The 27311-nt window shown below is 39.6% G+C and overlaps 3 protein-coding genes and 2 non-coding genes across 5 annotated transcripts; 2 read left to right on the top strand and 3 right to left on the bottom strand.

The window, feature by feature from the left end:
- Positions 1 to 13711: 13711 nt before the first annotated feature.
- LOC147941388 (small nucleolar RNA R71) lies at positions 13712 to 13818 on the bottom strand. The gene has a single exon (XR_015562933.1). It is a non-coding gene; the product is annotated as a small nucleolar RNA R71 (small nucleolar RNA).
- A 1800-nt stretch (positions 13819 to 15618) lies between these two features.
- Positions 15619 to 18575, top strand: LOC147941386 (uncharacterized). The gene has a single exon (XM_087460341.1). The coding sequence runs from the start codon at positions 16577 to 16579 to the stop codon at positions 17483 to 17485; it is 909 nt and encodes a 302-aa protein (XP_087316467.1). The 5' UTR covers positions 15619 to 16576; the 3' UTR covers positions 17486 to 18575.
- LOC147941387 (small nucleolar RNA R71) lies at positions 17126 to 17232 on the bottom strand. The gene has a single exon (XR_015563064.1). It is a non-coding gene; the product is annotated as a small nucleolar RNA R71 (small nucleolar RNA).
- Positions 18576 to 19088: 513 nt separating the features above from the next.
- LOC104701228 (uncharacterized protein At3g43530-like) lies at positions 19089 to 21463 on the top strand. The gene is made up of 5 exons (XM_087458501.1): positions 19089 to 19232; positions 19364 to 20065; positions 20145 to 20312; positions 20422 to 20902; positions 21444 to 21463. Exons 1-5 carry the CDS (start codon positions 19089 to 19091, stop codon positions 21461 to 21463), a joined length of 1515 nt encoding a protein of 504 aa, XP_087314627.1.
- Positions 21464 to 23202: 1739 nt separating this feature from the next.
- On the bottom strand, positions 23203 to 25405 carry LOC147941385 (uncharacterized). Its single transcript, XM_087456597.1, has 2 exons — positions 25390 to 25405; positions 23203 to 25271 (listed from the first exon to the last, which is right to left on the bottom strand). The coding sequence occupies exons 1-2, from the start codon at positions 25403 to 25405 to the stop codon at positions 23224 to 23226; spliced, it is 2064 nt and encodes a 687-aa protein (XP_087312723.1). The 3' UTR covers positions 23203 to 23223.
- Positions 25406 to 27311: the final 1906 nt, after the last annotated feature.

Below are 27311 nucleotides of genomic sequence, written 5' to 3'. Positions count from 1 at the left end.
TGGCCCAAGCTAGTTTCATCCCAAGAAGCCTCAATATCAATAATGTGGTTGTGATTCATGAGGCGGTGTACTCTATACAAAGGAAAAAAGGAAGGAAGGCTTGGATGTTGTTAAAGTTGGATCTAAAGAAAGCATATGGTCGCATAACATGGGATTTCTTGGAGGAAATGTTATAGGACGCATGTATTATGGAATGTGTTTCGGAGCTGTAGAGACGATTTTACATGTGTTGCAAGACTGCCCGACAATGCATGAGATTTAGTTTTGGTCGGTACCACGGAGTAAGCAGTCGACATTTTTTACCAAGTCATTGTTTGAATGGTTATTTGATCATTTGCGGGAGTGCAAGGAGTCAAGGGGAGCGTTTTGGTCAACTCTTTTTAGTATTGCAGATTGTGGGTGTGGAAACGGAGGTGCGAGAATGTGTATGGTGAGCGCATGACGTGTCAAGATAGGGTGAGATTTATGAAAGAGCTATCTGTGGAGGTAACAAAAGCTCATCATCTTGCTGCAAATTCTATAGCTTCTGTGGAACTGTTGATTGGTTAGAAAAACCCGAGTGTGGGGGGGGGGGGGGGGTTAAGATCTTGATAGATGGTGCTGCTCACGGGAATCCAGGATCGACTATGGCTTGAGGATTCATTCAGGATAAGAGGAACAACTAGTTATGCGGGTTAGCATTGAATATCATAGTTTGTTCCTCTCTAATGGAGGAGTTGTAGGGAGTGTACTAGGGGCTGGCCATAGCATGGGAGCGTGGACTGAGACGGGTTGAATTGCAGGTGGATTCACAATTGGTGGTAGTTTTTATTCGATCAAGGATAAATTATGCTCATCTGTTGTCGTTCCTGATACATTTTTCCATAGCTTTATTGCTATCGACTATCCTTACTCCATGTTAAACATATGTATAAGAAGAATAATCGTCTAGCTGATGGTTTAGCGAACTATGCATTTTTGTTTGGATTTAGGTTTTCTAATTTTCAATTCTTGTCCCAAACTTGTCCAGCCAATTCTGGTGGAAGATGGGATTGGGATGGCTTTGCTACATCTTCTCCGGTTCTAATTGAGAATTTTTAAAATATTGGAAGAGGGTTTATATAACGACCATCTCCGGCTATCATGATGGTACCTCGAACATAGGATAAGAACATCAGACATGCTAGGCACGCAATACGTGCAGCGGTCCGAGAGGGATATGTACGCGGTACGAGTAGCGGTACATATGCGGTATAAGTAGCAGTACGTGTGCGGTATGAGTAGTGGAACGTCCGCAATGCACGGCAAAAGCATCCCAAACGAACGATGGTTCTGTCCATGAGGGATGATTGTACCGTTCACAGCAAATGATGGTTCCGCTCCTGATGAAATGAATCTGTCCACGATGAACGATGGACTAGTTAATCTATGGCAATCCGAATGACAAATGAAAATGGGGAATTCGTGACTACTGAAGTGACAGTTGTGAACATATGTTTGAATTAAAGAGAGGGAACCCAAATGAAAATGGAAAGTGTGAAGTGACCAGTGAGAGTGGACAGTGAAGTGGAATTCAAACAACGGCTATCAGAACCACAGACTGTCGGATGGGACAAAAGATATCGGTGAATGATGAATCGGCCCGATCGGTAAATGGTAATGCAGTTATGGATACTGGCCGATGGATGGCCCAAATCTTGTAATCCTTGCAAAGGAAAGACACTGATACACAAATACGGAAACTTGAGAAAAAATTGAAACTCACAGAAAAGACAATACGTGTGGAATAAGGATAGTTGCGAAAGAAAAGGGAACTTAGGTCGTTATAAGGCTTATCATTTTGGGGAATTCCAAGGCGGTGTAGTCGAACCTATATAAGGAGAGACAACACTAAGTCTCTAGAGAGAGCACCACATTAGAAATCCTTAAGCCGCTGCTAGAGAGAGAGAGAGAGAGAGAGAGAGAGAGATCCATCGAGGATAGACCGAGTTTCCTAAAGAGTCGTGGTCGAGAATCCGAGAGTCATAGTCGAGAGAGATATCGGTAAGTAACCATCCAACCTAAGATGGAAATCATGGTCGACGTGTCCCTGTAGTTTTACGGAATCAGATTAGGGATTGAACGAGTGGGTGATTGTGGCAAAGTTCTATGGTCAATCTTTTGACCCACGGTTTGTTTAATCTTGTTTGCTTGGTTGTCATGGTTAAAGGTTTTTATTGCAATACTTTGATGGTTGGTCTATGTGATTTGGACAACTATCCTACGATTTTATTTGACTTGCGTGACTTGATTGAAATAGACCCTATATCAAATTGAGATTATTGAACTAAGCCTAGTGAGATGGGATGACCGCTTTACTAAGAAAACTCGTTTGCTTATGCCTCCTTTTTAGATGCAGAAAACGAAAGGTCCAAGCATCTAAACCTAAGTGGCAGACCAGTTCGAAAGACGAAGGAAAGGAAAGGAGAGGATGGTGGCTCAGGGTAGTTTGATTTCTGGTCTAGTATTTTAAACGACGTAGTAGCTTATTGGCATGACTTTCATTGTACTAGAACTTCATCTTGTTAGAGAATTGTAGGGACAGGGAGTTATAGTTTACCTCCCCTTCTTCTACCAAAAAAAAAAGATACAACCAATATCCAAAAGAAACTTCTTCAGTTATTAAGAATCATTTAAACAATCTTACGAGTTATGTTTAGTCAGATTTACATATAGTCAGCATGACTGGTTACAAACCAATTCTTAATCTAACAGAAAACTTGTCAATGATCCTTAAACCTTGTATGCTTAGTTCTTTCTCTCAAAACGACCAAACAACATGTTTGCCGTAATGTCCAAATATATAGGTAACCCAACATTACATGTTGTCTAACCTACTTCCCTATTCTAAGATTACCCCAAATCTTCATTCTAGATTCGATTATATCTTGTATATCAATAAAGGAAACTCCTCTCGTCCAATACAAAGACGCCACATCACTCTATATTTGCACATTCCTCCCACGAACCGCTTCTTCCAATACCATACAGACTAGTCTTGTAGCACCAAATGTTTTCATGCTTTCAAAATGTAGACTCCAAAAGTTTTTCAAAGTCCAACATGGATGATGAGTTCATCAAAGAAGTATATGCCTCATCAGAACAACCACCTCTATCTCTCCGCTGTCCTCCAGAAAAATATCCTCATCTCTGTTACATACTATATCATTCACTAGGCAAGATTTCTCCGCATCACAAAGAATCTATTACATATTATATCATTCAATAGGCAATATTTCTCCTCATCTCTGTTACATATTATAATTTTCTTACAAACATTATTCCTACTAAAAAGGATATTTCGCAATGTTCAGGAGCCTAAGAAACATATTTTGGACAATCTTTCCTTTGTAGCAATCATGCTCTCTTCTAACAAGCAAGTTTGTCTGATTACTTGAATGTTCATTAATTACAGGGCCCTTGGGTAGTCCTCTATGTTTTTTTTTTGGATTTTGATGGCTTCAAGGAACATATCAATGTGGAAAACTGCATCTCCCATCTTATCATCTCTTGAGAACCAGTCCCAATCGTACCATGTGTATCGTCACCGCAAAAAAAAACACCCACTAGTATTCCAAATTTGATTTGTGCGTTTACTGAGATTGTCATATATGTGTAGAGACAGATATTTCTTGTATTGATTATAGTCATGAGCACAGCTCTATTTATACAAAGGACTCGAAGCTATCCTAGAGAATATACACTAAATATTAGAAACCTGATGAAGAAGTAATTAACATAATTACAAAGATATCATATATTCTCTATACGCCCCCGCAAGATAAACGGCCGGGAGAGAGGTCTATCTTGGAGGAGTGAGCTGCGAGAATGGAACAGGAGACTGGTTTGGTTAGCGCATCTGCTAGCTGATCCTTGGAGGAGATATGAGCAACTCGTAGGAAGCCTGATTGTACCAATTCACGGATAAAATGTTAATCAAGTGCCACATGCTTCATACGAGAGTGAAAAACGGGATTAGCACTAAGATAAGTAGCACCAACGTTGTCACAATAAATAACAGGCTGAGCAGATGAGGTGATGTCGAGTTCCTGCATAAGTGATGTAAGCCAGCGAAGGTCAGCAGCAGTGTCAGCCACCACACGGTATTCGGCTTCAGTAAAAGACCGTGCAACCGTCTTCTGCATCTTGGAGGACCAAGTGATAGGATTGGGACCCAAGTAAACAATGTTGGCGCTAGAGGTGTAGTCATCACAATTACCAGCCCAATCAGCATCGGAGAATGCATGAAGGTTAAGGTTGTTTGTGCGACAGAGTAAGATGCCATGATCCCGATCCTAAAACACGAGTGCCCGAGAGATACCGTAAAACACGTTTCACCGCGATCCAGTGGAGGTCAGTGGGACAATGCATGAACTGGAAGAGTTTGTTAACAGCAAAAGCAACGTCCGGACGGGTGAAGTGAAGATATTGGAGACTCCCCACAACCATACGATATTCAGAGCCATCAGAGAGAGGTGTATCGGAACGGAGTTGAAGGCGAGAGTCGGTGGACATCGGAGTAGTAACTGGCTTGGCGTTAGACATATGAACTCGAGCCAATAAATCATTAATGTAATTTCGTTGAGAGAGGTGAAGGCCAGTGTTGGAGCGAACTACTTCGATGCCCAAAAAATAGCTGAGCTCACCTTGATCTTTAAGTGAAAAACGAGCGCTAAGGAGAGCAATGAACCGTTCGACATGATGTGAATCGTTTCCTGTGACGAGAATGTCATCAACGTAGACTAGGACATAGATGGTGACATCCTTAGTGATAAGAGAGAAGAGGGAAGCATCGAAGAGAGAATTCACAAAACCAGACTCATGTAGAAACATCTTGAGCTCCAAGTACCAAGCGCGAGGTGCTTGTTTAAGACCGTAAAGTGCCTTGCGAAGTTTGTAAATATGGTCGGGTTTGTCACGATCAACAAAGCCAGTGGGCTGTTTCATGTAGAGTACCTTGTAAAAAAGCGTTATTGATGTCCAATTGACGGAGAAACCAATCGCGTGACACTGCTATGTCAAGAACAAGTCGAATGGTGGCGGGTTTGATAACGAGACTGTAGGTCTCAAAGAAATCAATACCTGGACGTTGGTGAAAGCCTTTGCGACTAAACGGGCCTTGAACCGATCAATGGAGTCGTCGGGTTTCCTCTTGATGCGAAAACCCACTTGTTTCCAACGAGATTAAGAGATGGATTAGGTGGGATGAGATCCCAAGTGTGTTCACGAGCAACATAGTTAAACTCTGAACTCATGGCACCTCGCCAGCGTTGATCTTTCAATGCTTGAGTAACACAACTGGGCTCAACTTCAGATTCACTAGCCAAGGGAACAAGTGAAAATTTCTTGAGAGGCTTAGTAATATTATTTTTTGCTCGTGTGACCATTGGATGCACATTGTCGTGTTGCTGTGTGGATGGTGGAGGTGAGGGCGAGACTGAGTGAGAGAGCGTTGGAGATTTGGTAGGAGATGCAGACGATGATGAGGACTGCATTGGAGAGACAGGAGTCGAAGCCGATGCGGAGAGTGGAGAGAGAGGCAACGAACTGGGAACAGAGTCATGCGACGCTGATGTGATGTCTGGGTGCAAGCTGGAACCAAAGACAGCAGGTGTTTGTGGTGAAGAATCCATACCTAGGGGCTCAACGTCTGGTGGTGGAGCGAGTGATCGTGGCGAGACAATTGTGTGTGATGGAGATGTGTCGAGAGGAAAAACAGGGGAGATGATGGGAGTTTTGGAGGGGAGAGCTTGGAAAGGAAAGGAGTTTTCAATGAAAGAAACATGACAAGACACATAGATCCGAGTAGAGACGGGATCGAGACACAAAAAAAACACTTTGAGTGGGTGAGTAGCCAAGAAATACGCATGACACAGAACGATTATCTAACTTGTGTTTAGTGTATGGACGAAGCCAGGGATAACAAAGACACCCAAATACTTTGAGCTTAGAGTAGTTGACAGGGGTTTGGAAAAGCTTTTCATAAGGATTATTATTGGCAAGGACGATGTCAGTGAGATCTTCAGGATGATAGGGATTGCCAAGGAGAGCAACAGCATCAGAAAGATATTTCTTGTATTGATTATAGTCATGAGCACAACTCTATTTATACAAAGGACTGGAAGCTATCCTAGAGAATATACACTAAATAATATAAACTTGATGAAGAAGTAATTAACATAATTACAAAGATATCGTATATTCTCTATAATATGAACCACTTACGATCTTGACAGGAAGAGGTTGATCAGAAATAGAAATTTTCAAGTCTTCATTCCATTCATAAAATTATTATCAGAAGTGTCACTTTCGTTTTAAAAAGAGAGAAAATCAAAGTAAAATTGTTATCCTTCATTTAAGAATTACACTGATGAGAATGAGAAAAAAAGAGAGATTTAGGTACTATGCCATCTTTTTTTTTGTCAAACCGAACTACTGTATGCCATTTATAACTTTCCTAAGAAAAATGTCATTTCGTTATTTCCTTTTCCGGATGCCACAAATGTGAACTAAAAAGACTTATATTACCTCTTGTGTAAATGAGACATATTTCAGTTTTATTCTATTTGTTTTTTTGACTAGTCAAAAAAGGTTATTTCTTGAAACCTCCATCTTTCTCTTTGCAATCTCCCTCTTTGGCGATTCTGCATTATCTCCTCGTGTTCAATCTGGTTTCATTTAACGGAGAGACAAATTACCATAGAGAATTTATTTGTCCGCATTATCTCTTCGTGTTCGATCTGGTTTTATCTAACTTGTTGCGTTCACAATCACGCTTGACCCGGTTGCTTTTGATGTAGTGACTCGCATTAAGAGATAAAAACTCAAATAAAAATTTTGAAGAAAGAAATACGGAAAGAACTTAGAAAGAAGGAGAAGAGAAAATAAAGAAGAATAGCCGAAATATTTTTGTAAAAATATCAATAAGTCAAAAATCGACCCGACAGCCAATGTCGGACACAAGAGCTATAGCCATCGAACCGACAATGTGGAAGACATAAGGGATTTTTCACCAATAAAAAATCTTAGAAACTACAAAGAAGAGGAACCATCGAACCAAAACCTAAAATAAGACGAAGGACAATCAAAAATACCGAGGGGCTAATTTTGGTACCACTAGTCAAAGTATCGAGGGACCAATAATGTTGCTAATTAGTGATACTTACCGGAAGCCATTAAAACGACATATAATCGACATTTTAATGTTTTTGGTTGAGAAACTTACGCTAAAGCATGAAGGGAAGTCACAATAACACTAAAGAACCGAAGGAGAATCAAGACAAGATATAATAGAAGAAGAAGATACAAGACGGAAGAAGGAATTAAAATGCAATGGAATGTTTTTTGCTCAGTTCGCCATAGCCACTTAGCTTACAAAGGGAACAAGAAAATGTGTAAGAATGATGAGAGCAGAAACTTGTGCAATTTACTTCGCCATAGCCACTTAGCTTACAAAGGGAACAAGATAATGTGTAAGAATGATGAGAGAAGAAACTTGTGCAATTTAAAGCCACTTGTTAGCCCAAACACAATCTCACTCGCCACATACAAACTGCATTTTTGCCCTTCACCTCATGGCAAAGCATGCAAGAATAAATAAAACATTTGTCAAAGTGTATCTAAGAAGGGGATGTATCAAGCGCCTAAATATATTCTTCCTTCAGCCTCATTTGCGATTTCTTAGCCAAGAGAAACACAAAAGAAATATTTCTAAAGACTTGATCACTCAAAGATGAAAGCCTTACTAAGAACATTAGAAGTCTAGCTAGTAGTCTTCATTTATTGATTACATTGCTAGTGGCGTAATGCTGTCTTATCGCATTATTATTATCTTGCTTGTGTTTGGGGGAAATAGGGTTGGGGAATACTAACATTAGAGATCCCGGACTCATTAAGTAATCTAAGAATACTCATGATACTACCGTATTTTAGAGGGTAAGCTGGTCGTTAGGAAAGCCAGTGTAGGTTTTTATTGACTTTTTGTAAAATATGTTTTCAAGTGTATGTATATGTAACGTTTTGGAGATTATCTCCCAGAGGAATAAAATGTAAAACTTTTGGTAACTTATTTTTGATATATATGATATATTATCTTATTATATAAAGTTGGGTTTTGAAAGTTAGCCATTAACAAGATTTTGACATCATTCAAGTTATCAATCTCAAATTTTGACATGTGTAAAAGTTAATATTTAATAGGAAGATATTGATTACAAGAAAAATAAATTATGTTTTTTTCTTTCAAAATATTAATAATACAAAAAGATAATTATAAAAAATTACTAAATTTATTTAAAAAAATACAAAGTTTTTAAGAATAATTATAAGGAGATTATATATATATATATATATATATATATATATATTCATAAAAATCGAAATTACAAGTCAAATTAATGTTTTTCTAATTTCTCAACCTTGATTGGTTGGTTATAATTTTTTTTTTTTTTAATTTTTGCAAACATAATTGTTACAATTATTCATTTAATCCTAAAGGGGATAACGAGTAGAAGCTCATCAACCTAATGGATAAATAAAATAAGCTAATCAAACAAAAGCTTATAACAAACGTAAATATATTAGAAACACATAACCGGTCGTTGATAGATCCATAGGAGCTCAAAGCATATGGCATCCTGGTTTGCGGAAATGTTTAAAATAATTGATTTGGTTACATATGTCACCAAAATGCACTTATTATTCCGGTCAAGGGTCCTGACAAAACTTCATGATGGGTGACCTTCCTGAAAGTGATTGTTGGAACTGTGCGAGTGAGGACAAAACATAGGAAAAGACCATTTGTTGATTTGTATGGCCGGTAAACAAGTTTTTAAAGCCTCTCAGACGTAACAAACCGGCCATCGAATATGGGTAGGTCCACGGGCCAGGAATAGATGTAGAGCCCACTTAGGAAGGTGGGCACATGGATTGAGAGTGGACATGGGCTTACTAAGCAAGGTGGCGTAGGCATTACAGAGACAGAGGCTACATCATGGAGTATCAAAGATACTTCCATGAATACATTCGAAAATTTAACATTAGTTACTATCAAAAGATTTTGTGACGTTAGAAAAAAGTTTTTACTTACAATGGTTGTTGGAGCAAGCAATTTTGAGATAGCAAAAAGACGTGAACAGATTCTCTCTATAGAGGAGGAGGGCAGAGCCGATGTTCACTCTATGGTGGAGAAGGTTGGACACAAGGTTATCTTCCTAAAAGAGGAAGGTGGAGGAGGTTGGACGCAAGGCTATCTCTCCATGGGAGGAAGGCGGAGCCAAGGTTCTCTCCATGGTGGAGGAGGTTTGACGCAAGGTTCTTTCCGTAAAGGATGAGGACGGAGCCGAGGTTTTCTCCATGGTGGCCATACATTATTTGATTATACATCATTGATTAGTATATTTATGTAATATATCTTTTATCCCAAATGTTTTTTGAACCAATAATTTTATTAATTAAAAAACTATGCAGAAGTGAAAGGAAAAATAGTTGGTTATAACGAATATATTTGTAACATAAAGTATATTTAGGTGTAAAAAAATACACCTTTAATAGTAACACACATCAAAGATTTGTAAATGGATAGAAATCAGTGTATTATAACAAAAATGAAATTTCTAAATAACATACAATAAATTTTAATATATTTTTTTTGTTAAATTTGATTTAATTTATAAAAGTCTAAACCCGCACATCGGGCGGGTCCTCATCTAGTGTACAATAAAGATGTTTTATACTTAGGGTTGGCTCTAAATTATTATGATCTAGTGAAGACCGCCAAAAAATTCGTTCATTGTAAGGATTGGCAAGCCTGAAACCATGTTTGAGTGGGATGGCCTCATGGCATGGATGACTATGGAGACAATTTTTGTTTTTGTAGCCTCTATTGTCCGGCTGCGAGTGTCATCACGTAGCATCTTTGGTCGTCCTATATATAGAATGGTTTGAGGTGTTACAACGGCCGAGAGAAGAGTTGTCGTCTGATCCGCCGGTGAAGAACAGTCTGATCACTCAATAAGTCTGCTGCCTTAAAATCATTTGTGAGTTGTGGTAGATTGTGTGGGATGTTGCAAGAGCTCTAAGGCCGTTCTTCGTGGATGTTGGTCAGAATATTCTTATTGCAAAAGTGAGTGCATGAGCATGGCTAATCTAAGCTTGAGATTCTCCAATTTTCGTGTTCATGTGTTATGTGGTTGATTCCTTGGTTTATTGGAGTGTTTTCGTGGTACTTGAGGCTTTGCGAGACTCCTTTATGGTTTTGGATCGAGTTTAGTGCGTTTAGGAGAGGAGATCCAGCTTAAACCTTCGAGGAGAACAATGCTCGGCAGTTGTGTCCATCAACATAAGTGCAAGGACGACGCGGGAAACCTATGCGCATCGATCGATTCCATGTGGAGGTGTATATCGATGCAATTAGGAATTTCAGAAAAAAATGTCAAGCATGCATCAATTGACACAACGAATGTGTCGGTCGATGCAACCTTTGCCAGGTGGTCGTGTCGATCGACACTAGGAGGGTGTCGGTTGACACAAACCCTTCAGCAGGCGGCTTGTACTTGATTTTCCTGATTTGATTGTTTATTGTTGTTTGTTGATTAGAGATTCTCAAGTGCTTGCATCGACCGATGCATCGCCTCCATTGTTTGCAAATCTTTGCGACTGTGTTAATCCACAATACTTAACTCTAACTTGGTTCTACAACCACCATAACCTTTCTCCCTAAGCTTACAGAGGTTTCAGCTCAAACCGAGCTCGTTGGTTCAACCAACAACACAACTTAACACAAATCAAGACATATGAAACCTGCACATCAACACTCGAATAAAAAACAAACTAACCGTTAAAATTGCAATTCCACCGTTGGATAACGAGCATGTACTATCACGAGTCTCTCCACCAAATCTCGACTCGATCAGACTTGTTTTGGACCTCCAAGCAACGCCTAGAAAGAATCATCTCGGAACAGTTTCTAGGGCTCATACTTAACTCAGATTTCACAGTTTCCAGAAATTACTTGAACAGGAAGCAACGCACATAACTCCTTGAGGTTGTCTCGTAATGAACCTATGTCAGCTTCTATGGAATCTTGGCTTGGTGCAGATCATGCCAAAAAGCCTCCAAAATCACCGTTCCAAACCAATCCCATATTTGGCGCCAAAAAGCCTCCAAAATCGGCTCCTCCACACTGCCTTTAATTATCTCCAATCTTTCTTTTACTTTCTTTCTCCTCTTCATCTCTAGTCACTCCGGCTCTGTTCTCCCACAAACAATGACGCTTCCCACAGCCATAACATGACTAAACAAACAAACTAGAGGGTTCCCCACCTCGTTGCGTCTCGCTCTCTCTCTTCTCTCACACCACAAGCGAAGCTCCTTTAATTAAGTAATCACCAAAGTTCATCTTAACGATCACATAATCACTTTAATAACCAGTCCTATAGGTCAATCCAATAAACAAATCAATGTAACCAAAAAAATACGATCCTCTTCACATGACCACTCATAACTCTCTAATTTATATGTTTTTAGCATTCTTGTTTTTGTCCATATTTTGCATTGTTCATACCTCTAACTTAGCATTTTAGGTCATTTACTATAGGAATCCACTTTTAGACCATTTAGGGTGTTGCATTTCTGCATTTGCATATTTTGGATGAAAACAGGTGCTAAAGAGCCAAAAATGGCAAAAAACAAGGACAACCCGAGCATGTACTCGAAGGAGCCATCGAGCTGCAAGAACAAGTCCAAACCCCAACACGACCGAGGAGGATCCAAGAGCATGAAGAGCAACCCGAAGATCCACCCAAGGAGTAACCCGACTTCACCCTCGTGTACCCCATCAAGTAGACCATCGGGCAGGTCTGGGAAGCTAGGTCAAAAGGGTTTCCATATATAAACCCCCTCCTCTCCTAGCTCGCAAAAGAGCACGCCGCAGACCCTCAAACCAGAGAGCGAGAGCTTCTGTAAGAGAACTGAGCGACTCAAACATTTTCTCTTTCATTTTGCATTTTTATTTCATAGTTTTTGTAGTTTTCTTAGATTTCTATCTTGTACTCTTTCTACTCTACTCTACCTTTTAATACAATGCAATTTTCATTCATTTTCGTTGTTTTGTTCCTTGTTATCATGTCCGAGTAGTGTAGTAAAGTTTCTAAGGATGGGATAGATGATTTTGTGTTCTTGATCGGTTAGGATGCCTTAGTTTGATTGTAAATGATTGATAGATTTCCTTCTAGGTTGGTGTTCTTAATGCTGTCAACAGACCGAGAGGTTGAGATTAGATATAGGGCGTTTCAGCGACCGGAAGGTGTAGATGAGATGCGTGAATTAGCCATTGCTATAGGTTCACTCGCTCTAAGTAAGGAATTAGATGAGTTAGGGTGTACTGACAATAATGAATCGTTCTTAATGCCTGCTTGTTCATATTGCTAGTGCGGGAGTGTGGTAAGTGATTAAGGTTGATTGGTGCTAGTGCGAGAGTGTGGTGACAAGGTTTTAGAGATTCATTGTCTAGGAAATAATTGCTTGAGGCATGTAAGGCATGTGTACTGGTCTAGAATGCTTAGGATTCGATGACCCCATCCCTAGGAGCTTTCGTATTTTAATTGTTTGCATTTTCCTTACTTACTCGATCACTTACCCGATCAGGTACACGATAACCTGCATCGAGTGATATCTCTAGCTGCTCGCATCCCATTTGCTTACTTAATCACCCCACACGATCCCGTACTCGTTTGCTTGCATCGAGTGCTTAGGTCGCGTGGTTTCTTTGTTCATATTCTTTTCTTTCGTTCATTTTAGGACTGTTAGAACAAAAACCCTATCTGCTTGGCTTGACTTGCATTGTTATGATCATATCCTTCCTGCTAGCAATAGAAAACCATTTGGATTGATAACCCCTTTGTACTACAACTGCATAAGGAATTGATACCCTGAGTGAAAACTCGTCTATCAATTTGGCGCCGTTGCCATTTGGTTGATTTCATTTTGCTACGTTTAGGATTTCAGCACTTGCTAGATCAAGTTCTTTTTGTTTATATTGGTTCGAAATATGACTTGTTTGCTTTCGCTTTGTTCATTTTGAGTCTCAGGTACAACCCGAGCACCCACCCGACCCATCACTCGATCACCTGGATCGGGTAGACCCTCGTGTACACACTCGGACACCTACCTGTGCATGCAAACACGATCCAGAGGTAGCCAGAACCTGAGCTCTTTCATTGACAACATTGACAGACCAAGGCTGCTCAAACAACAACAAGTTCAACCAGAACTAGCAATCATTGAGGAGACGATGAATAATCAGAACGGTCCACCAGCTCCTCAAGCATGGACCAATATAGGAGTAGGAGATGCTCCGTGTACTCACACTCAAAGGAATGGCATTGTGCCACCAGCTGTGCAGAACAACAATTTTGAGATCAAGAGTAGTCTCATCCAGATGATACAGAGCAATAAGTTTCATGGATTGCCAATGGAGGACCCCTTGGATCATCTGGATGAATTTGATAGGCTTTGTAGCCTCACTAAGATCAATGGAGTCAGTGAAGATGGATTCAAGCTCAGGATTTTCCCATTCTCTTTGGGAGACAAAGCACACATCTGGGAGAAATCGCTCCCTAAGGAGTCCATCACCACTTGGGAAGCGTGCAAGAAGGCATTCCCAGCCAAATTCTTCTCTAACTCCAGAACCGCAAGGCTGAGAAATGACATTTTTGGCTTTGTTCGGAAGAACAACGAAACATTCAGTGAAGCTTGGGAACGTTTCAAGGGATACACTACTCGTTGTCCACATCACGGCTTTAGTAATGCTTCATTGCTGAGCACACTTTACAGAGGAGTGGTATCAAAGATACGGATGTTGCTGGACACTGCAAGCCATGGTAACTTCCTCAACACAGATGATGATGAAGGTTGGGACCTCGTTGAGAACTTGGCTCAATCCGACGGCAACTACAATGAGGAATATAATCGCTTTGTGCGATCTACAGGAGAGGAAGATATCCAGTACAAGAGGGACATGAAAGCCCTCAATGACAAGCTCGATAAGCTCCTCAACCAGCAGAAGCATGTTCATGCTATATCAGAGGAAGAGCAGTTTCTACAACAAGATGGGGAGACTATGCAGCTAGAAGATGTTAACTACATCAACAACCAAGGAGGTTACAACAGAGGGTACAATAACTTCAAGCCGAATCCGAATCTGTCTTATCGGAACCCGAATGTTGCCAATCCTCAGGACCAAACTTACCCATCTGCAGTTCAAGGGAACCAAGTCCAACAGAACCCTTTTGGCCAGTACAACCAAGGCTATGCCCCTAAGCAGCAGTACTCTGGCACCTACAACCAACCACCTGGCTTCCAACAACCACAAGGTCCGCCAAACCAATCATAAGAAGCTGAGTTACGCGGTCACATTCAGCAAATGATTCAGAATTAGGCCACCGCTTCAATGGACATCGCGAAACGGTTCGTAGAGATGAGCAACAAGATCTAATCAGGGTACAATGATCTCAATGCCAAGTATGAATCACTCAACACAAAGGTTCGATACCTGGAAGGCCACCAAAACAACCAACCAGCACCAAAGATCAACCAACTCCCAGGTCAAGCTGTTCAAAACCCCAAGGATTATGCAACCGCTCAAGCCATCTTCCTTGATGATGACCATGAGGATTACCTCACTGGGGACAGTGATGATCAAGATGGGGAGGATGTGGAACACCCAATGAAAAATGAGGCCAAGTACTATATATCCGAGTATGAACCCGAGCCTTAACCCGAAGAGACTGATCGAGTTGATGATCGAGCACAGGTTCGAGAATTACAAACTGAAGAACAACCTGAAGTGGAACCCGATGATCCACACGATTGTGTCGATCGGATGATGCTTCGAGTAAATGTTGAAAAGATAGATCAGCCTCAACCACCTGCAACAAAGGGAGGTGATATCTTGTGTTTTTATGTGTTTTTAGAGCTTAATTTTTCATTGTTTTGTGCATATTCATGAGCATTTAGGTTGTTTAGGCTGCATTTTGCATCAAGTCTGGTATCTCAGGTGTTGGAGTAGAGATATACAAGGAAAGTGTGCTTTGGAGCCAAATAGGTCAAGAATTTGCAAGAAAATGGAAAAGAGGGCAAGAAGGCAAAACGATCGACCAAAAGATCAACAATTTGGTCGATCAAAGCACTATCGGATTCCGCGGATTGGCCTCAGGACAAAACAATCGAACAAATGTCGATCGTCTGATCGATGAAGACTTCACCAGAGTTCGGAAACTTGACTGATTGACCGAGCAACTGACCAAATGGTTGATCGTGATGCTAGCCGAGACTTCCGAGACTTGACCGATCGACCAAGGAATCGACCAAATGGTCGATCATGACGGAGGAACAATCAACCAAATGGTCGATCTTGCCATCGATCAAGCACTATTTTTGGAACCAGAACCTGGTTTGTTCTGATTATCTCTAATTTGTTTAATTGCAATCCGGTTTGTTCCGGTTTAGTTTCTATTTTCCTATAAATACACTAACCCTATAAAGGGGATGAGATCTCTTATCTCTTATCTTATCTTTTGTTTAGCAGCCACTTAGGGTTCTTAAGCTTATTTACGCTTGGTTTGTTGAATCCTTGGTTGATTTTCCAGTTTTTAATAGCAATTTCTCTTTCAAATCTCCTAATCTACAATCTCTAATTATGATTTCACAAAGATCAAACCTCTACCTTTGTGTGATCATAACCATGAGTGAGTAGATCCATTAGAACTTTGGGCTTGGTAGATTAGGGAGATAGATGATTGATCTTTGATGTCTAGGGCTTTATTTATGTATTTCCTATCTTGATTAGTGTTAATAATGCTAGATAGCCTTGATCAAGCTTGAATCTAGACATTAGGATTTCCATGCCCACAAGGTGTTTGATGAAATTCCTGAACCAAACTATTCAAGAGCTTTGCATTCCTAGCCAATGGAAATTCATATTTAGGGTGCTTAGTGGTATTTAGACTTGTTTATAATGCATGCTTTCCTTGTGATTTCATTTGGAAATTGTTGATTATCACTTGATTAGCATAGGATCTCTATCATGGAAAGGATTGATTTGCAGAAGTGTTCTTAGCCATAGGATTGTTCTTGATTGTTGCTTAGACATCTAGGATTGGTTAGCTATCTCCCAAGTCAATTACCTTGCCCAAGGTTCACTTGTTAATCTTGATTTAAAGTTTGTTTCTAGTTGTGCTCTGTTTCTTTGAATTTGCTTTGTTTGAATTGTCTTGATTTCTTTCTTTGAATCAGTTTCTTAGTTAAGATTGTTACAAAAGAACATTTTCCTGTTTAAGAATAGATTAAGCATCTTTGTGTATTCTTAGTGAGTTGATTAATGCAAATTGTGGATTGATAATTTAATTGATAGAAAAGATACTACATCAATTTGGCGTCGTTGCCCATTTGCATTCAATTTGACAATTAGGATTTCATCTTTGCTTGAGCCTATTCATTTACTTTACGTTGTTTGTTACTTGGGTTGCATTAGTGTTTTGTTTTCTCTTTTGTAAGGTGTATGAACTTGAGAAGTCAAGGCCAAGCCAACTTATTTGAGCCTGTTGAAGACATTCACCTTCGTGAACAAGAGAACCGCCGTTTAGTCCGCCAAGCCATGGAGAACAATCCTCCTCCTGCTGCTGGTCATAATGGAAATGATCAGCCCAATGACGACCAAGCTCCTCTCCATCCTCCAAGACAACCAAGAGTCATTGGAACTTATGATCAACCCAACATTCATGGGAACCGCCAAGGAATTAGAGCACCTCCTGTTGAAAACAATAACTATGAGATCAAGTCAAGTCTTATCAACATGGTGCAGAGCTCAAAGTTTCATGGTTTACCTATGGAAGACCCTCTTAATCACTTGGATCAATTTGATATGATGTGTGGGATAGTGAAAATCAATGGAATCTCTAAAGATGCATTCAAGCTCCGCCTCTTTCCATTTTCTCTTGGAGATAGAGCTAGGACTTGGGAGAAGAACCTCTCAGTGGGATCAGTCACATCTCGGGATCATTTCAAGAGAGCTTTACTATCCAAGTTTTTCTCTACTACAAGAACAGCAAGGTTGAGAAATGAAATACCAAGCTTTGCTCAAAAGGGAAATGAGAGTTTTTGTGAAGCATGGGAGAGATTCAAGGGCTATACTATGCAATGTCCTCATCATGGTTTCTCCAAGGAGTCTCTTCTCAGCACATTATATAGAGGGGTGCTCCCAAAGATAAGGATGTTGCTTGACACAGCAAGTCAAGGTAACTTTCTTGGCCAAGATGTTGATGTTGGTATGACTTTGGTGGAGAATCTTGCTCAAAGTGATGGCAACTATGGGGAGGATTATGATCGAACTACAAGAGATCATTCTGATATGAATGAGCATCACCGCAAGGAGATCAAAGCATTGAATGACAAAGCCACTCAAAAGTGATGCTTCTTGCCACTCAAAAGCCAGTCCACTTTGTTACAGAGAGTGACGTCTATCAAGGGTATCAAGATGGTATGGAAGCTTGTGTTGAGGGACAAGAAGAGGTCAACTATGTAGGTGGACAAGGGTATAACAAGTTCAATCCTAATTACCGCAACCACCCTAATCTCTCTTACCGCAGCACCAATGTGGAGAACCCACAAGATCAGTCTTATCCACCACAAAACCACCTGGTTTTCCTTCCCAACCCAATTATCAGCCAAGCCCCAAACCTATTCTCACCCTCAACAACAAATGAATGCACCACATCCTCAAGGTCAGTAGATGACACAAATGCTCTACTTAGACAACTCCTAGAAGGACAAGGAAGAGGTGCCATTGAACTTGCTACACAAATGAAAGCCATGCACAACAAGGTTAAAAAAAAATGTCTATGGTGAGTTAAATGCTAAGATTGAGAGGTTGCAAACACAAGTCCAAGGCCAAGCTTCCTCCTCCTCTACAAGAAAAATGGGTTCATTACCAGGAAAACCTGAACCAAACCCCAAAGAGTTCATCAATGCCATCATGTTGAGAAGTGGTAAGCAACTACCAACTAATGAGCTCAATAGGGACATTGAGCCTAAAGGAAGGGAGGTAGTGGTTGAGATTGAGGATGAAGATGAGTTGATATTGACAGATTTGGGTAAATAAAAAGAAGCTGAAGAAGTTGTGGTTGACAAAGGGAAGAGTAAAGTGGTTGAGGAACCAAACCAAGACAAGGCCATTGATGAAGTTTTCAAGAAATGTAAAGGTGTTGCCAAAGAAACTCTATTTCTGCCTCCACCATATGAACCAAGATTTTCATTTCCTGGTAGGTTTAAGAAGCAACAAGTGGACAAGTATAGAGCCATGTTTGATTCACAAATGAAGGATGTTGCTGTCACAATGCCTATCATCGATGCATTCTTGCTGAACCCATCATACAGCAAGTTCCTCAAGGTTGCAGTTTTGGAGAAGAAGAAATCTCTACAAGGAATGGTTATTTTGACTCATGAGTGTAGTGCTATTATTTTCACTCTCCCTTGCACATTGGGACCTTTATCTTTTAGCCATTGTTTCGACTAAAATCTAATATACCCTTCTAATCAAACTTCTATTCTCATATCCCCCTGCGAAAATAACAAACTATTTATTTTATTTTTTTAATCAAAAATGTGGTTAAAGACAAAAAAACCTATATCATTTTTGTTATTTACAGATCCAACCACCTTATACCCACCCAAACCCACAAAATTCGGACAATCCAGTTGAAATCGGATCTCTCCTTTAACTACACAACTCTCGAATTCCTTCATTCACGACTCCACTCTCCCTCGTTCAATTCCCGTTAATTATTCTTCTCCCTCAAGTGCAACTAAGGATAACTCGATTCTGGGTAAGTTGAAATAGGTTGGAGTTTTTCGAATTTGGGTTATTTGTTTTTCAAAATCGGGTAATATGGGTTTCGATTTTCGATAATTTGGTTTTCAATTTTGGGGTTTTGTCGATTTTTTTCATGAATTGGAGTGGAAGTTGAAGTTGAAATTGGTTTTTGTTTTTTGTGTGCATGTGTGGAAGAATCATAATGGTTCGTACAAAGAACCCAAGCTATGTGGAAAAATCGAATCCCCTAGCAGATCTCGAAGAAGAAGCAACTCGTGGAGATGAATCAGAACGTGATTCCAATAAAACGGACTCAATTGAGAAGTCAAATGATAAGGATTCATCGGTAAGTATCTCTCCCTATATTGGTATAACCGTATAAGAATTCGTTCTAAAAAGTATAATTGTATAACTTGGTATAACTTAGAAAAGGTATAACTTAGAAAAACTTGGTATAACTAGATATGTGTCTTGCAGGAATCTGAGGATGAATCCGATGTAATGCAACCTTTGAGTATGTACTTTGATTACTCCCAGTATACGAAGCCTTTCAAGATGTCTGGAAAGTGTTATATTTTAGAGGCGGTAAACTTATTAGGCGGTCATCTTAAGGAAGAGGAGTTGGAATGGTTCTTAGGGCACCCACAGTTCAAGCATTTCTTCCATATGCCTAAGGATTCGAATCATAAGTTAATGGGTATGTGGATGTTGTTGCTTCGCACAGCGCATTTGGAGAAGAAAAATGAATGCTGGTTCGTTGTTAATGGGACTCCCATCCGGTATTCTCTCAGAGAAATGGCAATCATTTCTGGGTTATATTGCCATCAGTATCCAAAATTCAAGGATGGTTTGGGCAGTTTAAATTTTGCTCGGAAGCAATTTAAAGGTGGACAAATAATACAATATGGAGATGTCAAAGCGAAGCTACTTTCGATGAAGAAACCTTCAAAGGATCGTTTGAAGATGGCCGTACTGTATTTTTTATCTAGCGTCATCATAGAGAAGAAAAAGGGTGGAAAGAATGCACCCTCTGTGGATGATCTTGATTTGTGTAGAACATTCCCTTGGGGTCGAATGACATTTGATGAGAACATGAAAGACATCTTTCATTTGATGGGACACTTTGATGGAGTTGTGGGTCCACAGTGGGTCTTTCCTAGTTTCATCATTCCTTTGGAGGTAATTACTAGTTTTCAAAATATACAACTTAGTATAACTGGATCCAACTAAACATTGAATGTTCTTGTGTTGTGTGTAGCTTCTTGCGTTTGAAGCAATTCTTGTGCTAAAGAACACCTTCCGAGAAGACGTTTCTGATTCACATGCACACCGTAACTGTCCTCGGATGTGCAAGATGAAGTTTAAAGCAAGTAAGAAGAAAGGTTTTTCTTTGAAAGAAATATATGACCAACTTGGTACAACTAAGGTTAGTTATTCATATTCATTATTTATGTAAATTACTTATCAGATTCATTATTTATGTAACATTGGTTGATAGGAGATTGATAGTATGTTATGTTTGTTTATTTTGACAGGAGATTGATAGTATGTTAACTCCAACTCCTCGGGAGGCACGCCTTTTAGCCATGATCATAGATGAGGATGGTGGCTGGGATGATGCAGATGATCCAGTTGCTGATGGTTGGAGCAAACGTTTAATTGAAAAGGACAAGTCAATTTGGTTTGAAGAGCTTCACAACCTAGATGTGGCCGCCCGATCATTTGAGGCTAATCCGGTGATTGAGAATGTGGATCCGGATGATGTGGATCCGAATGATGTGGCTAAGGATGATGTGAATTCAGAGAATGATATGGTAGGAGGTAGCTTGATTCAGCTAAGAGCTAGCTTGATTCAGCTAGAAGATCTGGTGAAGAAGGGGTTTAAGGAAATCAACAAAAAATTTGATGACATGGATGCTAGGATCAAATCGGTGGAAACATATGTGAACTGGGAAAGAAATGGAGAAGGAGTTTTTCCAAGCGAGGAAGTTGGTGCAAATGAGTGTGACGGAGTTGGTGCAAATGAGGCTATAGAGGAGGAGGATGCCGAGAAGGAGAAGGCCGAGAGGGAGAAGGCCGAGAAGGAGAAGGCCGAGAGGGAGAAGGCCGAGAAGGAGAAGGCCGAGAGGGAGAAGGCCGAGAAGGAGAAGGCCGAGAGGGAGAAAGCCGAAAAGGAGAAGGCTGAAAAGGAGAAGGCGGAGAAGGAGAAGGCCGAGAGGGAGAAGGCCGAGAAGGAGAAGGCCGAGAGGGAGAAGGATCCAGTGGATAAGGATCCAATGGAGAAGGATCCAATGGAGAAGGATCCAGTGGAGAAGGATCCAATGGAGAAGGATCTAGTGAGATACGAGAGAAAAAAGAGAACAAGAGAAGGAGACAGTGGAGAACAACTTGGTACAAAGGTGAAGATTATAAGTAATCAGGGGACGGGACCTTCCGTTGTCGTAAGGAGTCGGAGTCCTATTATAACAAGGCAGAAGCACTCCAAAAAGTAAGGAGCATGTAATCTTGTATGAGTCAGTATGTGAACTTTTTGGTTGTTTTTATGTTTTTTGTTAAGTACTCGGAATGTTTAACTAGGTACAACTCTGTTTTTTTAAGTACAACTCTATGTTTTTAAGTATGGTTGGAATGTTAAAGTCAGTATGTGAACTCTTTGTGTGTTTAAGCAAACAAAATAACACAAAAGAACAAGACAAATTACCGGTAATCGTCAAATGGAACCAGACAAACGATCCTTAGTTGTACCATTACAAAGAACAAGTTTTACTTAGTTGTACTATTACAAAGTACTACGTAGTTGTAACATCTTCCAAGAACAAGTTCTACTTAGTTGTACCATCTTCCGAGACATACCACAAGAAGACATCCAAAAAAAACGAGAAAACAGATCTGCTTAATTTTCTTCATATCTCTGCTCCTATCCATCTTCAGCTGTCTAACTTCTTCTTCGAGGACACCCACTTGAAAATCTAATTGTTGTACTTCATCCACCAATGTCTCATCAACCCATTTAAATACATGCGTGTCGTTGACAAGCTACATATAAGACAGAAATTGGTAAATAAATGTAAGAGATAATCAACGAATATTAGAATATATTTACCTTTCTTTGTGCTGCATACGCACAACGGTAGTAGCGACGACAAGGGTTTGAGATCGAGTGAGAGATTATCTCAACTACTGCCGAACCACAATGACATTTTTTTTGGATGCCTGGAAACCTTACTCGATTAGAGAAATTGCCACATGAGGTCCTCGATGCTCCAGAATCGTAGCTCATTTCAAGATTTGAGATGACCCAGAAATCGCAAACCCTAACTAGGAAAGAGAGGAGTTTGGGAATCGAAATCGGGAGATCGGGAGAGGGGAAATCGAAATCGGGAGAGAAGATTTTGTATGAACCCAGAAATCGAAAACGAAAACCAGAAATCGGGAGAGAAGATTTTGTGTGAACCCAGAAATCGAAAACGAAAACCAGAAATCGGGAGAGAGGAATTTTTTTTTGTAGGAACCCAGAAATCGCAAGAGAGGGAGAGAAATGATTTTTTTTTTTTGACCCAGAAATCGCAAAATCGAGCCTAAACCCGCCCTAGCATACTTGGCTCCAATTTTAATTTTTCAAAAATTGAAATTTTGTTTGGGACACATAAAAAACACGTGTAGCCGCCAATTTACACACTTGTAGCCGCCAATTTACACATGTGTAGCCGCCAAAATGCACTAGTTGTTCCAAGTTTTCAGATTGTACCGATCTTGACAAGTTGTACAATTCCGAAATTTTTATTGTTTTTAGTTATACCATGTCAAAACCCAATAATTTTAGTTGCACACATGGTTTACGATTAATTGAGATACATTTACACATGTTCATGCGATCATATGTTTGAAAAGATAATTTCCTAAACTTTTGTAATTATATGTGGTTTACAACGACAAATGAACCCTTAAAGTATATGGTGTTTCATGGTAAACATTGAATATGATGAAAATTGTTATGACAATTCTTTCTTTCAATTAGTTATATAATATTTTTGTTGTTAACAAATATCATATTTATTTTTATTTGAAAATTTATAAATAATAATATAGTTATTTTGATTTTTTTTAATTATTTTTAATTATAAAATTTTAATTACAATTTATTAATTATAAATAATATATATAATTATTTTTTTCAACTAACCTAAGGAAGATAATCACAATTTAACTGAAATAAGTTTTCCCATAAAGATAAGCAAACATGTCTATCAAGATAATCCACAAAAAACAAACACACACAAATGACAATAGTTGTACCGAGGAAAAAACAAGTTTTACTAAGTTCTCCAAATAAGAAACTAAGTCCGAGAACCCTCACTATCAAACCAGCTCCTACTCGAATTTTTCTTCTTCTTCCTGCGTCCATGTTCTCCGGCTGATGGAATCCTTTTTGTTGGTTTTCTTCCTCTTTTTGTGACATAAAACTTAGGAAGAACAATCTTAGCACGTACATCGTCAGGGACCATCCACATAGACATGATAGGAACTGGATATATCGTCCTCGAATACCCCAATGCCCACTGCTCCATCCAATAGTACTTACTGCACAAGTCATGCAGTTGGATCTCATTACCGGCGTTCCTTGCTGCTTCCATCGCAGCAGCAATTGCATGCACACACGGATATCTGTCAATATCAAATTGTTTACAGTAGCACGTTTTCCTTCTCAGATCAACCACATAACTACTACCATCAACTCCAGTCACGCTGTATTCCAGAAAATAGCTGTTTAGTTCAGTCACTGGTAAGAGCTTTGCTTCAGAACACCTTGTGTGCATCAGTGTCTCAACAAAAGGGACTAGTTTCTGCTCTTTTGGAGTCTCTAAAGATATCTTCCTGTATTTGTTAAACCATTCAGCCACTTTACTAACAATTGCATCAATCATTGGTAATAACGGGTATGCCCTTGCAAATCGAAAGACACCATTGATAGATTCAACCGTATTAGTGGTGTCTATGTTGTATCTAGCTCCTGGAAAATAACATCGAGCCCGTTTGTTCTGTCCTACATGATTATCAAGATAAGTACTTGCAGCTGGATACCTTCTGATAAAATCAGCATAGAGTTTCTCAAACTCAGGCTCTGTGTAAGCCTTAGCACATTCCATGAACTTCGTCGCAACTAAATCCTTGTTCACGTTTTTGCAGCTCAATTTAACATTCTGGGACAAATGATAAATACAATACCCATGATGAGATAACGGGTACACCGTATTTATTGACTTGATTAGGCTTTGATTTCTATCAGAACAGAAGACCAGTTCAGGACAATCTGGTACAACTGATTTCAATTTGCTGAAAAACCCGGTCCAACTTGTATCTTTCTCACCATCAACTACACCAAATGCAATCGGATAATGGTGATGATCCGGATCTTGAGCTGTAGCCACGATTAGTACTCCACCATAGACATTTTTAATACTTGTTGCATCAACAATGATCACCTTTCTCATAGCTTTGAAGCCTTCAATGCACGCTCCCAAGGCGAAGAACAAGTACTTAAACCTTTGTGCTTCATCCAATTCAACAAATGAAATTGTACCTGAGTTCATTGTCTGCAGCATGTGCATATAACAATGCACCATCTTAAAACTATCCTCTGGAGTACCGCGAAGATCATATGCAGCTAGTTTTTTTCCTCTATTTTCGGTCGAGTAAGACACTTTAACACCAACTCTTGATTGAACCAAAGGGATGAGATTTTTGGGAGTTGGAGTGTCTATCAAACATGGGTAATCTTCACGCAAAACTGATACAACTAAATGTGGTGTGCCTCTCCTTTTTCTCCTCATTGTACTTGTATCTGACCTCAAGCACGTATGCGTCTTGTTGTAAGTTCTGACCGAGAAACTGTCTGAATTCCTATTCCTCGCAGCTCGTAAAGACCACTTGCAACCCCTTTTAAATTCACAACATTTAACCACAAACAACATAGTATCCGACTTCACAATAACAAACTCAAAACAGTTCTTGTGTGCAGCTTTTTCAACTAAATCTTTAACTGCTTGCTTGCTTTCAAATTCTTGACGTAAAGTCAAATCCAAACCATCTTCCCATTCACGATTTACAACTGGTGTGACCTCAGAACCTTCAATCATATCACAGGTATCTGCTATTGCTCGTTCTTCAGACTGTTCTTGATAAAGAACCATGTTCCCATCACTATTCTCCATCATCTCAAAACGTTCAGACGGCTCACCTTCATACATCGTGTTCTCATATGTCGCTCTACTACTTGAAATCAACTCCTCATTAAGTGAACAACCTACAGTCCCTCGACTTTGCTCATCCCCCTGATTTATTTCAACATCATTCACGACTTCCACATGCAAAACTTGGAATTGATCTGGATTCATTTCCAAATAACAAATCAGATCATCATCATCATGTATGTGTATCGATCTCTTAGGATGCACTGATTCGGGAACGTAACTCAATTTCAGCTCAGTCAAAGTTTCATCAACCTTCGCCTTTCTGCATATTTTCTGCATCAATGCAGAATAACTGACCTCTTCAATAGATGTCTCCATTCTAAGAGATTGATGAACTTTTTCTCTTGAAATCCATCTTAGTTCATTTTCCCTTGTTGCATAATATCCCCCGTAATCAAAAACGATGATCATCCGACGATTATTATTCATTGTGCCTGAAATAAAATAAAAAACTCACATTGAAACCTCTGTCGTGTAAATAGTATTACCAAGTTGTACCAAAATTGTATCAGTTGTACCCGTTTAATTTGTACCAAACTATTACCAGTTGTACCTGTATCAGTTATACCTAGTCTACCAGTTGTACTACATCGACTCCACAAAATCACTATTTATTTCGGAATATTTTTACGATTCAGTTCGAATGAAGTGTTACAATCCACTTAGTATGCGACCCATTTCGACACTAATACAAATGAGAATAAATTGAATGAGCATTCAAGGTATATATCCTAATTGCTTTAGGATGAACTTCAAGAACCCTAATTGCATTGGTAAATAAATGTAAGAATATCACCTGAATCTTCTGCTTTGCTTTGCTGTTTGCTTCAATCCCAATCTTTTGCTTTCGTTTGGAATCAAATCGATTTCTATGGACTCGATTTGTATCGATTGGAAGGGGGAGAGGAGCAACAATGGGGGAGCGGGGACGAGATCGGGAGAGAGAGGGGAGAGAGAGGGGAGAGAGAAGGAACCCGATTGGTGGAGAAAAATTGATGGGGTCCACATGTTTTTCTTTTTAAAATTTTATGATTTATTAAATAAAAGGTTAGGGGTAAAAATGAGATATGTTGGTCAACCCTTTGTCAAAGGGTACTTAGACCACAAAAGGGTATTGATGAATAAACTTTTGATTGCAAGGGTATTATAGAGTTTGGTCCCCATTGTTTATGTGATATGGGGTCTATTGTGATCTTGATGCCTCTCTCAGTTGCAAAAAGATTGGGTTTCACACACTACAAGAAGTGTATGATCACCCTTGTTCTTGCTGATAGGTCAGTTCGAAAACCAGTTGGAGTGCTTGAAGATCTACCAGTGATGATTGGCCACTTTGAGATCCCAACCAATTTTGGTGTGCTTGAAATGGATGAAGAACCAAAAGATCCACTCATCTTGGGGAGACCATTCTTAAGAACAGCAGGAACAATGATTGATGTGAAGAGTGGGACAATTCAATTGAATTTGGGAAAGGAAGCTTTGACTTTTGACATCAATAAAGTGATGAGGAAGCCTACAATTGATGGTCAAGTTTTCTACATTGAGAAGATGGAAGCTTTAGCTGATGAGCTTTTGGAGGAATTGGCTATAGAAGATGAGCTCCAAAGCACTTTGACAGTTAAACAAGGAGTGTTTGGTTTGCTAAAGGAAGATAGTGAAGGGTATGAAAAGATCCTTGACTCTCACAAGCCTTCTAATGATGGGGGAAGCTTCCTAGAGTTAAAAGAGCAAGTGGTGTGTTCAGTTGAAGTAGATTCAAATGAAGATTGGAGTGAGCTTAAGGCACCCAAGATTGAAATCAAAGCACTCCCTAAGGGGCTAAGGTATGCTTTTCTAGGTAAAAACTCTACTTACCCTGTCATTATCAATGAGGAACTTAGTGAACAAGAAACCGTTACTCTTCTAGGTGAATTAAAAAAAGTATAGGAGAGCTATTGGTTATTCACTTGATGATATTAAAGGATTATCAGAAACTCTTTGCATGCATAGAATTCATTTAGATGATGAATCTATGACTTCCATTGAACCACAAAGAAGGTTAAACCCTAACTTAAGAGATGTGGTTAGGAAAGAGATTCTAAAACTCCTTGATGCTAGTATCATATATCCCATATCAGATAGTACATGGGTTTCACCTGTACATGTGGTGCCAAAGAAAGGAGGAGTTACAGTTGTTA

This window comes from Camelina sativa, chromosome 7, assembly GCF_030686135.1.
Source record: "Camelina sativa cultivar CO46 ecotype springtype chromosome 7, ASM3068613v1".
In the NCBI taxonomy this organism is placed as follows: Eukaryota; Viridiplantae; Streptophyta; class Magnoliopsida; order Brassicales; family Brassicaceae; genus Camelina; species Camelina sativa.
The sequence above is the reverse complement of the archived record's forward strand: the minus strand, read 5'-3'. Positions and strand labels throughout refer to the sequence as shown.